The following is a 12,643-nucleotide window of genomic DNA, read 5'->3' on the forward strand; positions in this document are numbered from 1 at the left end:
TGAAGCGGGTTGCAATGCCCTCCTCCAGGGCGTCTTCCCGACCCAGGGATGAAACCCGCATCTCTTGTGTCTCCTGTATTGGCAGGCAGAGGTCAGGAGATGGTGATAGACAAACCCTTGTGCTAACAGGCCCTCTCCTCTTCATTTCTCAGCTCTTTTACTTGGTCTCCGTCTGCCTGTGTGTCTCTGTGATCATGGCCTTCCAGCTAACCGCCTTCACTTTCCGGGAGAACCTGGCGGCCACGGCCCTGCTGCTGGTACTTTTCGGGTATGTGATGGGACGCGTGGCTGCAGAATTATGGCTTGTTTTCTGAAGGAGAACCCCCCGGGGCAGCTTTGAACCTGCTGCCGGCTTCATGGTTTTCTCTCTTTCCAACCAATTACGCTGTTGCTTCTAGGGGCACGGAGCTGAGCAGCCTGAGCAGGACGCCTGGCGCTTGCTCACGGTCGGGGGGCAGTGACGGGGACGGCTTGGCCCCATCTGTCTCAGAGCCCGTCATTCCGTCTCTGATGCTCCTCTGGGGCTCAAACACACTACCCACTCTGCTCCGGAGCTGTCCTGGAACTCGTGAAGCTCTACGGCTGCCGTATTTCTCCCTCTCCTGGTCTCAGAAGTTTGGAAATGTTTTGTCTAACTTCTGTCTCTTTATTATTTTTCTCACAGCATCAAAGTAACAAAAGCAGAAAAATCATTTTACAAATTTCTCCTTTGTACACACTGATCAGGATCCTTGCTAGCAGTCCCCAGAGTGTATCTGCCAGGCAGCAAGAATGCATAAGATCATCATTTGACTCTAGATCTAGGCTAGGTATGTGAGAGATGCTTGATAATAGTAGGGAAAAAATTAACTTGTGACTCACTGGTAAAGAAGCCACCTACCTGCCAGTGCAGGAGACATGGGTTCAATCCCTGGATCAAGAAGATCCCCTGGAACAGGAAATGACAATCTATTTCAGTATTCTTTCCTGGAAAATTCCATGGACAGAGGAGCCTGGAGGGCTACAGTCCATGGAGTCGTAAAGAGTCAGACACGACTGAGTACACACACATGCACACATATACACTTATATGTGTGTGTGTGTGTGTGTGTATATATATATTTTTTTTTTTTTTTTAACAGAGCATTCTGCTTTTATCTAAGCCAAAGTTTATAAAATGGTTTTTACATAGATGACAGTTGTATCAGCAATTCAGACTTTTCAAAGCATCTAATTAGGGAACAGTTATATCCTTACTGGGATGGATAGATGAATAGACGAGGGACAAAGAGAGAGACAGGGAGACCTTAAGCTAAGAATTCTCTGCACGTTCATGACAGCAGCACTTTTCAAAGGATTTCAGGAGACTCACTGGTCTCTTCGGGTTGAGGCACAGCCATGGGCCCAGAGGGTGACATGTCAAGTGGAGGGTCCTAGGTGAGGGGGACCCAGAGGACCTGGAAAGGTGACTCAGGCAGGTTCTGGGGGGGAAGCACAAAGCAGGGACCCACCAGGCTCTCAGGTGACATCCCAGGGCTGGTTCAGTTTTTAGACAGGTTCTTCCTCCACTGGAGCCCAGGAATTTGCAGGACCCTGACACGGTGACTCCCCTGCAAGAGGAGAGATCCCTGGGGCCCCAAATGCTACCACATCCCCTGAGTGCCCCAGTGGACAAGCGTGTTGGCTGACCCCTCCTGTCCACAGAAGGAGCCCCAGAACCACCTCAAAAAGGCTGATCCTAGAATAAGCTGAGACCCAAGAACACAGTCAGGCATTAAAAGGGGCCGTTTGTTTGGAATCTGGAAAAACTAGGGATTGTGTAAGTGATCAGAGTCTCATAAGATATAATAGGAAAACATGCCCAGTTACAATTTTCCTTTTTCTTTTCTTTCTCTCTATGGAGGAAAAATCAATATTTAAGCTGGAAAGGGAGAATAAGCATCAAAAAGGAAAAAGAAACCTAAAAATCTCAGAGAGAAAAGAGAATCTAACTTATATAAAAACATGAAACCTTAACCACTATTTAGTGCACATTTAACACTAAAAGATGAGAACACAGAATCCTGTTCCATGTCTTGGAAAATTCCTGCCATGTGGGGCGAGGGGCCAGTTTCAAAGGGAGGCTGCTGCTACTGCTGCTGCTGAGTCGCTTCAGTCGTGTCCAACTCTATGCGACCCCATAGAAAACCCCATAAATGGCAGAATAATGGTTAGCAGCCCTCCAACCTCCGGTGTTAAAATATTAAAATGGCATTATAGTTTAATAAAAAATGGAGGTTGTTAGAAGCTACCATAGGTTTCATTAAAAACAGGTTATGCCCTTTGTGTTTGTGCTCAGTTGTGAATGACTCTCTGCGACCCCAGGGACTGTAGCCCGCCAGGCTCCTCTGTCCACGGGATTCTCCAGGGAAGAAGAGTACTGGGCTGGGTTGCCATGCCCTCCTCAGGGGATCTTCCCAACCCAGGGATTGAACCCACGTCTCCTGCATCTCCTGCAGTGGCAGGCAGATTCTTTACTACTGAGCCACTGGGGAAGCCTGCTGAGTGGCACACAGGCTCTTAATTCCCTGACCTGGGATGGAACCCATGCACCCTGAGTGGAATTGCAGAGTTCTAACCACTGGATGGCCAGGAAGTCCTTGAAACAGTAGTTTTAAGTTGTTGGGGAGGGAGTGTTGGCTCATTTTTGGAAGGAATTTCACAGCAACTACAGCTGCCTCCCACAACTGGCTCACAGACTGCTGCTGCTCCTTGTGTTCCGGTTAAAATCTGCTCTGACTGCTGCTGTCTCACGTGCTCATCCAGAGAGCCGCACAGCGGCAGGGTAGTGCTTGTTTATGTCCTGGGGGACAGAGAAGGACAGAGAGTGGCCGTGTGGGGCTGAACGTGAGGCAGGGCTGCTCTCTGTATTTCAGATGGAGACCATGGAGCCATGACCTCTTTGGTAATTAATTTAGTTAATTTCAAAATTAATTTTTATTGGAGTATAGTTGATTTATAGTGTTGTGTTAGCTTTCGATGTACAGCACAGTGAATAAGTTACGCATAAGAAGCTCCAACATTTTGGCCTCCTGATGTGTAGAGACAACTCATTGGGAAAGACCCTGATGCTGGGAAAGATTGAAGGCAGGAGTAGAAGGGGGTGACAGAGGACAAGATAGTTGGATGTCATCACTGACTTGGTGGACATGAGTTTGAGCAACTTCTGGGAGATAGTGCAGGACAGGGAAGCCTGGCTTGCTGCAGTCCATGGGTTTGAAAAGAGTGAGGCACGACTTAGCAACTGGACAACATATTTCCACTCTTTTTAATATTCTTTTCCCATATAGATCATTACAGAGCATTGAGTCGAGTTCCTTGTGCTATACAGTAGGTCCTTATTAATTATCTATTTTTTACATAGTAGTGTGAATTTAGTTCAGTGATCATTAATCATTGAACTGTTTGATGCAACAGCTAATTAAGACCAGTTGCATTAAAGCACTTACCTTCCTCTTGTGTGCTCAAAACTCATTTTCTTCGTGCCTGAATTATGAGGCAGACTGTTGACAGAAGTTTCTAACATACTGTATGATTTTATGTTTAATATTAAACATATATAATGTTAATATTTTCTGAAATACAAGGATGTATTTTTGATCCAGGGGCAAATACCATAGCTTTCATGTGGATAAGGAATTACACTCAAATCTAAAACTATTTCAAGAGCCTGCTGAGCCAGGGAGAGGGACTTCAGAGTTAAATGGTAGCTGTATTTTTAGTTTTTAAAGGAACCTCCATACTGTTCTCCACAGTGGCTGTACCACTTTACAATGGAATGTTACTCAGCCAATAAAAATGATGAAATGATGCTAACATTGCAGCAGCATGAATGGATATAGAGATTGTTCCGAATGGAGTAAGTCAGACAGAGGAGAAATATCGTATGACGTTCCTTATGTGCAGAATCTAAAAAGAAATGATACAAATGAACTCCCAAAACAGAAACAAACTCACAGACTTAGAGAACAAGCTCCTGGTTGCCAAGGGGGAAGGACAGAGGGAAGCGATAGGTACAGAGTTTGGGATTGGCATTACGCACGGCTGGGCTTACTAGGTGGCGCTGGCGGTAAAGAACCTGCCTGGCAAAGCAGAAGACTCAAGAGATTCGGGTTCGATCCCGGGGTCAGGAAGATCCCCTGGAGGAGGATCCAGTACTCTTGCAGCCCACTCCAGTATTCTGGCCTGAAGAATCCCGTGGACAGAGGAGCCTGGTGAGCTACAGTCCATGGGGTCGTAGTTGGACACTAGTGAAATGACTGAGCACACACGTACACACTGATATATTTAAAATAGATAACCAGCAAGGACCTACTGTTTAGCATAGGGAACTCTGCTCAGTGTTATGTGGCAGCCTGGATGGTAGGGGAGTCTGGGGGAGAGTGGATCCATGTACATTTGTGACTGAGTCCCTTTGCTCCACCTGAAACTATCATGACATTATTAATCAGCTCTACTCCAATATAAAAAAGTTAAAAAACATTAATAAACATTTTTTTAAAAAGTCAGTGACTTCTCTGCTGGCGTCCACATTGAGGTACCAGCTTCCTTTGCTTGGTGGGGTAGGTGGGTTGGGGAGGTCACAGGAGGAAGCCGAGGGGAGTCAACCGTGAATAAATCCTGGCTCTGTGCTCTGGAGAAGGAAACACGAAGAGGTGTTTTCCTGTGAGGAACCTTGTGGGTGTTTTCCTACAGCGTGAGGCCGTCTGAAGCCTGTGGGGGCCACTTCTGGGCTTCGCTGTCCACTGCCCAGCTTCGGGTCACACAGAAACGACTCCCACTTCAGCTCCACGTCCTTTCCAGCTGTGGGTTCCCAGTCAGGCATCTGAGCCTTGTCAGTGCCGTGGTAAAACGGGGCCACGGCTCCCACCTGGGGGGCTGTAGGAGTGGGGAGGTCAGAGCACACACTGGAGGCATAAGGCATGAAGCCCGTGAGGGCACCCCAGAGAGGAAGCTTTCCATTTTCATCTGAGGTCCTCTTTTTGTATAGCGTTCTCCGCTTGTGATAGCTTTAATTCTCACTCTGACAAACAGGTGTCATGTCTCTTTGCTGAGAAGCTGTGAGCGAGGAGCAAGGCCAAGCTCGCCCCACCGGGTGGGGGAAGTGGGCCTTTCTTTGGCTGATGAAGCTGCACGCCCAGGCCTGGGTTTGACCCAACCCAGGCTCTGATATTACGGAAAATGCGCTTCATCTTTAGAAAATACTGCCAGCTTTATTAAGTCAAGTGTGCTTCTGTTCATTGAGGGAGGAAGACTAACCAGCCAACAGCATCTCGTCTATGATTCAGTCTCTAGAGAAGGAAGAATTGCAGGTCGAGGAGCACGGCTTTTCACTTTGATTTTCAGGTATGCCACTCTTCCCTGGATGTATCTCGTCTCGAGGATCTTCTCCAGCTCGGACGTCGCTTTCATCTCCTACATCTCCTTGAACTTCATCTTTGGCCTCTGTACCATGCTGATGACGGTCATGCCCCGGCTGCTGGCCATCGTCTCCAAGGCTCAGGTCTGTGACCCTCTGCATGGCCTCCCAGGGGCGAGGGGAGGGACAGAGGGTCGACTCACCCCGAGACCATTCCTTTTCCAACTGGGCTTCACTGCAGATGTGCTGGTGTCCACTGTCTTTACCTCCAGAGAGAGACAGGGACTCCACTTAGCAGAAACATCTGTGCCTTGACACGCAGCAGATCCAGGCTGGCAGCCGCAGGCAGAAGATGAGTTGTTTGTGCTCCTGCTTCCTGGGTGAAGGGCAGACTGAGCAGTGCATTCACGGCTGCATCCCTGTTTGTGGATGAATGACCGATCGATGGTTGAAAGAGTGGCTGTTTGTGTGAAGTGTGTCCTGTCTGGGCGTCGTGGGAACAGGGCTCAGACATTCCTGTCTTTGGGCTTGGATGCTCCGGTCTGGCAGCCCACTCCAGTACTCTTGCCTGGAAAATCCCATGGGTGGAGGAGCCTGGTAGGCTGCAGTCCATGGGGTCACAAAGAGTTGGACACAACTGAGCGACTTCACTTTCACTTTTCACTTTCATGCACTGGAGAAGGAAATGGCAACCCACTCCACTGTTCTTGCCTGGAGAACCCCAGGGACTGGGGAGCCTGGTGCGCTGCTGTCTATGGGGTCTCACAGAGTCGGATCCGACTGAAGCGACTTAGCTGCAGCAGCAGACCATACTCTCAGGCCACAGCGGGTTTGGATTTTCCAGGTGATTCTGCCCTCTCCCCTCGGAGCCCTGGGACAGATTTAGATTTGCTGCTCTCAGAGTTTTGGAGCAGAAGGCTTCCCTATTACTGGACTCCTGGCCCAGGAATATTTATCCGGGTGAGGAGGTGCCTCTCTCAGGGAACCCCTTCCATCAGGCTGTCTGTATCGGGAGGGCCACTTCGGAGCTGTCACTCCAGCAGGTATCAGGGTCCAGTGGAACCCAGCAGTGCTGGCCACCCCCTCCCACCCGCTGACTCTTGTTGGGCCAGGCTCCTCCCTGTGAGGCCTGCTGGGTTTTGTCCACAGTAACTCATCTTCTCTCTTTCTCAGCCTCCCCTGGGCTGCCTGTGGGGATGGACTTCAGAGTTTGAAGCCTCCTCTGCCCGTCTTTCCACACTTTCCCTTCTTGGCTCTGGCCACACCGTTCTCTCCTGACTTCCTACTGTCTGTGTGGGCCCCGTTCCTCACTAGTCCTGGCGTTGGATCCACTCAGAGGCTGAGAAAACAGCCCCAGAAAGGCCCAGTCTGGAGGACAAGCTGCTGGTCAGTGTCCAGCAAGTTGGAGGCTGAGCTCCCTTCTTGTGCCCAGACGCACTGGGACATGATTGATTCTACAGCAACAGCTTGTGTTCTTTTCCTCAAGTTTGTACAGAAGCAGCGAGCTCTGTAAACAAGCGTTTTTGGATCCAATTGAAGGAAACAATTTATTCTGGTGATTTTTTTAGATCTGTTATTGACACTAATCTGTATTAGTATGTCTAGACTTTAAATAGCAAACTAGCAGAACGATTCATTGACTTTAACTCGAGAGAGCATTGAAGTTAGTGGAGGCAGAACAGAGCTTCCTTGTCCCCATCAGAGCGCTGATATACCATGGATCTCAGTCATGAACTAAATGGGAAGACAGGCAGATTCGAGGTAGACAGTCCCTGCCCTGGGGACGGGTCACAGACAGAAGAGGAGGAGGAGGGGTCTTCTAGACCTGCAGAGCAAACCAACCCAGAGTCTTGAGGTCCTGAGACTGAGGTCAGTGGGATGCCTTGTTCCCTCCCGTTATAAACAGCTTTGTTCACTTGGAGAGAAATCTGCAGGCAGTAAGTTGTTTGCAAAAAAATGAGTCAAGCTCAATTGTTAACAGATAACAAAAGGCATTTCCTTGCTGTTGCTGAGGTCTTTTTTTCCCTTTGCTCTTTATTTTGATATGCTCCACTTAAAAAGATCAACATCATAAATGGGTGATTTTCAGATATTCCTTTGTAAGTTCAAGAGGTAACATATTCCTATGAAAACATGACATAAGATGAGAAAGGGGACTAGGTTTTCAGACCAGTGCCAGAGACCAGTACAGCTGGTATTAACCACTATGTAGACAAACAATCGGAGAAGGCAATGGCACCCCACTCCAGTACTTTGCCTGGAAAATCCCATGGACGGAGGAGCCTGGTGGGCTGCAGTCCATGGGGTCGCTAAGTCGGACACAACTGAGCAACTTCACTTTCACTTTTCACTTTCATGCATTGGAGAAGGAAATGGCAACCCACTCCAGTGTTCTTGCCTGGAGAATCCCAGGGATGGGGGAGCCTAGTGGGCTGCCGTCTATGGGGTCGCACAGAGTTGGACACGACTGAAGTGACTTAGCAGCAGCAGACAAACAATACTGTTAATGTGAGCATTTTAGTTTTGACCAAGTCACAGTTTATAAGCAGATATGCACAGAAAAGGCATTTGGGACTCTAATTCAGGCTGCGGCGCATCTGTCTCTCCCACTGCGGAGGTTCTCTTTTGAGGGATGGGGGATGCAGGTAGGTGAAAAAATCATAGTTTTTTTTTTTTTAATGTTTATTTATTTGGCTGCGTTGGGTCTTGGTTGCGGCACGTGGGATCTTGGTTGTGTCGTGTGGATCTTTCATTGTGGTGCACGGGCTCTCTAGTTGTGGTGTGCCCACTCAGTAGTTTTGGCTTTTGGAAAAAACTCATAGTTTCAGTAATTTATGTCTCTACTTTATCAATCTCCAATTGATAAAGTAGAGACATTATGAATCAGACACTTGTGAATTGCTGTTCTGTGACTTTGTGTGGCTACACTCAACACATGTGGGTTATTTACCAAGTTGGTGTTATGAGTTGCAAATAGCTTCGTTCACGTGGTAAGAGATAATGTGTGACTTTCTTGCAGTCAGATCTGAGTCCTCACCATTAATTAATTATTCCCTGAACTGTCAGATCCTGAGTTAAAAGCTATAATAGTCTTCTGTTTCCATCTTGTTAAAACGGAACCCTTTGAAGTCATATATTATTTGATCCAGGGACATAGTTTTATGAAAAGTGGGATAATAAGCCCCTTTAGGACTGCTTGAAATCTGTAAATAGTGGTAGTTGGTCAAGACTTGAACCAAAGGATCATTAAATGAGCCTTTCATGTTTTTCTCATGTCTGCATGCAAAGGACAGTAAACTGTGATGTAACAATACATGCCCCCCAAAAGTCATTTTTTGCTTTATTACTCTTATTTTTCAGCTTATTTTTTTATTGAAGTAGAGTTGAGTTACAATGTTGTGTTAATTACTACTGTGCAGCAGTACAGTGACTCAATCGTATGCATCTGTACATTCTTTTTCATGTTCTTTTCCATTATGGCTGATCACAGGGTACTGAATGTAGTTCCCTGTACCATACAGTGGGGCCTGGTTGTTGATCATTCTTTATATTGTAATAGCTTGCATCTGCTAATCCCAAACTCCCTCTCCACCCCTCCCCTTCCCCCCTGCCCTTGGCAACTGCAGATCTGTCCTCTATGTCTGTGAGTCTGTGTCTGTTTCACGGATCAGCTGATTTGTGTCGTGGTTTGGATTCCACATATGAGTAATAGCATATAACATTTGTCTTTCGCCTTCTGACTTGCTTCACGTAGTGTAATAACCTCTAGTAGCCTCCATGTTGCTACAGCTGGCATTATGTCATCCCTTTCTATGACTGAGTAATGGTTCATTGTGTGTGTGCACCACATCTTCTTTATCCCTTCATCTGTTGAAGGACATTTCGGTTGTTTCCATGTCTTGGCCATTGTAAATAGTGCTGCTGTGAGCATCGGGGTGCATGTATCTCTTCAAATTAGATTTTCACTGGATATGTGCCCAGAAGTGGGATTGCTGGATCATATGGTAGCTCTGTTTTTAGCTTTTTAGGGAATCTTCGTCCTGTTTTCCATAGTGGCTGCACCAGTTTACTTTCCCACCCCAACAGTGTAGAAGGGTTCCTTTTTCTCCACACCCTCTCCAGCATTTGTAGACTTCTTGATGATGGTCATTCTGACTGGTGATATCTCATTGTGGTCTTGATTGGCATTTCTCTAATACTTAGCAATGATGAGCATCTTTTTATGCCTATTGACCATCTGTATGTCTTCCTCAGAGAAATGTCTCTTTAAGACTTCTGCCCAGTTTTTGATTGGGCTGTTTGATTTTTGGTGTTGACCTAAAAGCCTTTTTTTTTGGATTTTCTATTGTCCTTGAACCACACTAGTAGAGACAACTCATTGTGAACAGCCGTGAGTTTACATTGTAAGGGAACACTGGATGGTATTGGCTGTAAGATTGAGGGTTTTGTATGTCTTCTTTACGAAGAGCTCTCACTTTGACTTCTCTTTCTTTCACTGCACAGAATTTACAGAACATCTATGACGTCCTCAAGTGGGTCTTCACTATTTTCCCTCAGTTCTGCCTGGGTCAGGGGCTGATAGAACTCTGTTACAATCAGATCAGGTACGACCTGACCCATAACTTTGGCATCGACTCCTATGTGAGCCCATTTGAGATGAACTTCCTGGGCTGGATCTTCGTGCAGTTGGCTGTACAAGGCTCGGTCCTTCTCCTCCTGAGGGTGCTGCTTCACAGAGACCTCTGGCTGCAACCCAGGTACGTCCTGCAGGGCTCGTCCTTGATGGAACTAGTGTCTGAATAAAGATGGAGCAGCAAATCCATCTGGGAGGCTGCGGGACAAGAAACATTCTGAACAGTGTCGTACCCACACCTCATAGTTAGGGTTTGACAGTTTTTGTTTGCTTTGTTTTTGTTTGTTTTTTTCTTTTCATTGGTGAGTTTCTGACATTAGGAAGGGGAATGACAAAAGAAAAGGTGTCAACCTCTGAGATAATCCACCCAATTCTTAATTGGGTGAGATAATCAACCCAACCCATTAGTCACCTTAATGAATTTTCCTTCTTACAATTGCTCAGTTTTCCTCTTACTCTGATTGTAGCACCTAGGGTGAATTCAGTTGATCCCATAACATACTCTTGACTTCCCTGGTGGCTCAGATGGTAGAGAATCTTCCTGCAATGCAGGAAACACTGATTCGATCCCAGGGTTAGGAAGATCCTCTGGAGAAGGAAAGGCAACCTGCTCCAGTATTCTTGCCTGGGAAGTCCCATGGACAGAGGAGCCTGATGGGCTACTTTCCATGGGGTCTCAAAGAGTTGAACATGACTTAGTGACTAACACTTTCACTTTCATAACATAATATCATTTTGTGGCAAAATAGCATCAACTCCTAAAAGCAGGTGTGTAAGAAAGTCAGTGCTGATAACCACTTGCCCTTTGAAGATCCTCTTGTTCAGTTCAGTTCAGTCACTCAGTCGTGTCCGACTCTTTGCGACCCCATGAACTGCAGCACGCCAGGCCTCCCTGTTCATCACCAACTCCCGGAGCTTACCGAAACTCATATCCATTGAGTCGGTGATGCCATCAAGCCATCTCATCCTCTCTCATCTCTTTGTCCTCCTGCCTTCAATCTTTCCCAGAATCAGGGTCTTTCCCAATGAGTCAACTCTTCACATGAGGTGGCCAAAGTATTGGAGTTTCAGCTTCAACATCAGTCCTTCTAATGAACACCCAGGACTGATCATTAGAAGGACTGATGCTGAAGCTGAAACTCCAATACTTTGGCCACCTCATGCGAAGAGTTGACTCATTGGAAAAGACCCTGATGCTGGGAGGGATCCCCTTGTTATTAGCACTAAAAATGTTTTATTTAATTACTGTTATTCAGTAATGGTGCTGATAATGTCCTCCTCTTTGTTAGGTGAGAATGAAAGTCAGTAGCCCAAGGGGTGTGTGTGTATATGATGTGTGCTGTCCACGTGAGTTTGTGTGTGCCCATGTCCACACAAACACATTCTTATACCCGCATCTCTATATTCTCAATAGGATCACAAGTGGTTTTGCAAGGATGTGTGAAGTATTGACAGATAACACATTTTAAATATTAAGCAAGGAGTGTACTTTCTTATGTAGGGTCCACAGTGGCATGTCTCTCCCTCTGTAACCCTTGTGGCCTGAATCTGTGGAGTTGCTCTAATAAAGGGATACTTCATGGAGGAAGTACTAATTAGGACTATTTCACAGGAGAAACTGTTAAATATTATAGACCTAGTAGTAACACTCCGTGATGATTTCCTTATAGAATTTCTCCCCCTCAGTCAATTCATCAACATACTTCCTTTAGAATCTGCTAAAGTGGAGAACCATTTGAATAGCCATCACAAACCTCTCTTGAGTTAGCCACAATCCCTCTGGAATCTAGATTTCCAATACTGGCAGAGGTTGAAATAGAATTCTGTGTGTCTTTCAAATGTAATTGGTCCTGTATTCGGCCCTCCATAGTTTAATCTATTTTAAAACTTATTTTGTAGAAACCCCTTCAGCAGATTTCAGGGTATTCAATCCTGCTGCAGCATCAAAAGATTTTTCTGTAAAGACTTTGGGTGTTACCTTACATGAAACCCCATGGACTGCAGCATGCCAGGCTTCCCTGTCCATCACCAACTCCTGAAGCTTGCTCAAACTAATGTCCATCAAGTCGTTTGACGCCATCCAACCATCTCATCCTCTGTCATCCCCTTTTCCTCCTGCCTTTAGTCTTTCCCAGCATCAGGGAATTTCCAAATGAGTCAGTTCTTCGAGTTAGGTGGCCAAAGTATTGGAGTTTCAGCTTCAGCATTAGTCCTTCCAATGAATATTCAGAACTGATTTCCTTTATTTATTTATTTTTACTTCTGTGTACATACTTTTATTAGAATCACTAGTGAAATACATTTTATTGCTATTTGGCAATGATGATGCTTATCAATTAAGGAAAATGTTCTACAAAACACACTAATTGACAGGTTTGATCTTCTTGCAGTCAAAGGGGCTCTCAAGAGTCTTCTCCAACACCACAGTTCAAAAGCATCAGTTCTTTGGTGCTCAGTTTTCTTTATGGTCCAACTCTGACATCCATACATGACCACTGAAAAAACCGCAGCTTTGACTAGACGGACCTTTGTTGGTAAAGTAATGTCTCTGCTTTTGAATATGCTGTCTCGGCTGGTCGTAGCTTTTCTTCCAAGAAGCAAGTGTCTTTTAATTTCATGGCTGTGGTCACCAT

The 12,643-nt window shown here is 46.1% G+C and overlaps 1 protein-coding gene across 2 annotated transcripts in view; it reads left to right on the forward strand.

Annotated features, from left to right (window-relative positions):
* The window catches only part of ABCA13 (ATP binding cassette subfamily A member 13), a 393,960-nt gene that overhangs the window by 276,737 nt on the left and 104,580 nt on the right, over positions 1–12,643 (forward strand). The window contains exons 51-53 of one of the 2 annotated variants that reach the window (XM_086398601.1): positions 153–268; positions 5,365–5,521; positions 9,881–10,134. In XM_086398601.1, coding sequence (XP_086254727.1) covers positions 153–268; positions 5,365–5,521; positions 9,881–10,134 — 527 coding nt within the window. The remainder of the gene's footprint in view (positions 1–152; positions 269–5,364; positions 5,522–9,880; positions 10,135–12,643) is intronic. The other variant, XR_015163267.1, reaches the window with a different exon arrangement.

The sequence above is a fragment of the Bos grunniens genome, chromosome 4 (genome assembly GCF_055505025.1).
Source record: "Bos grunniens cultivar Pamir isolate PY7600 chromosome 4, Bosgru_T2T1.0, whole genome shotgun sequence".
Taxonomy (NCBI): domain Eukaryota; kingdom Metazoa; phylum Chordata; class Mammalia; order Artiodactyla; family Bovidae; genus Bos; species Bos grunniens.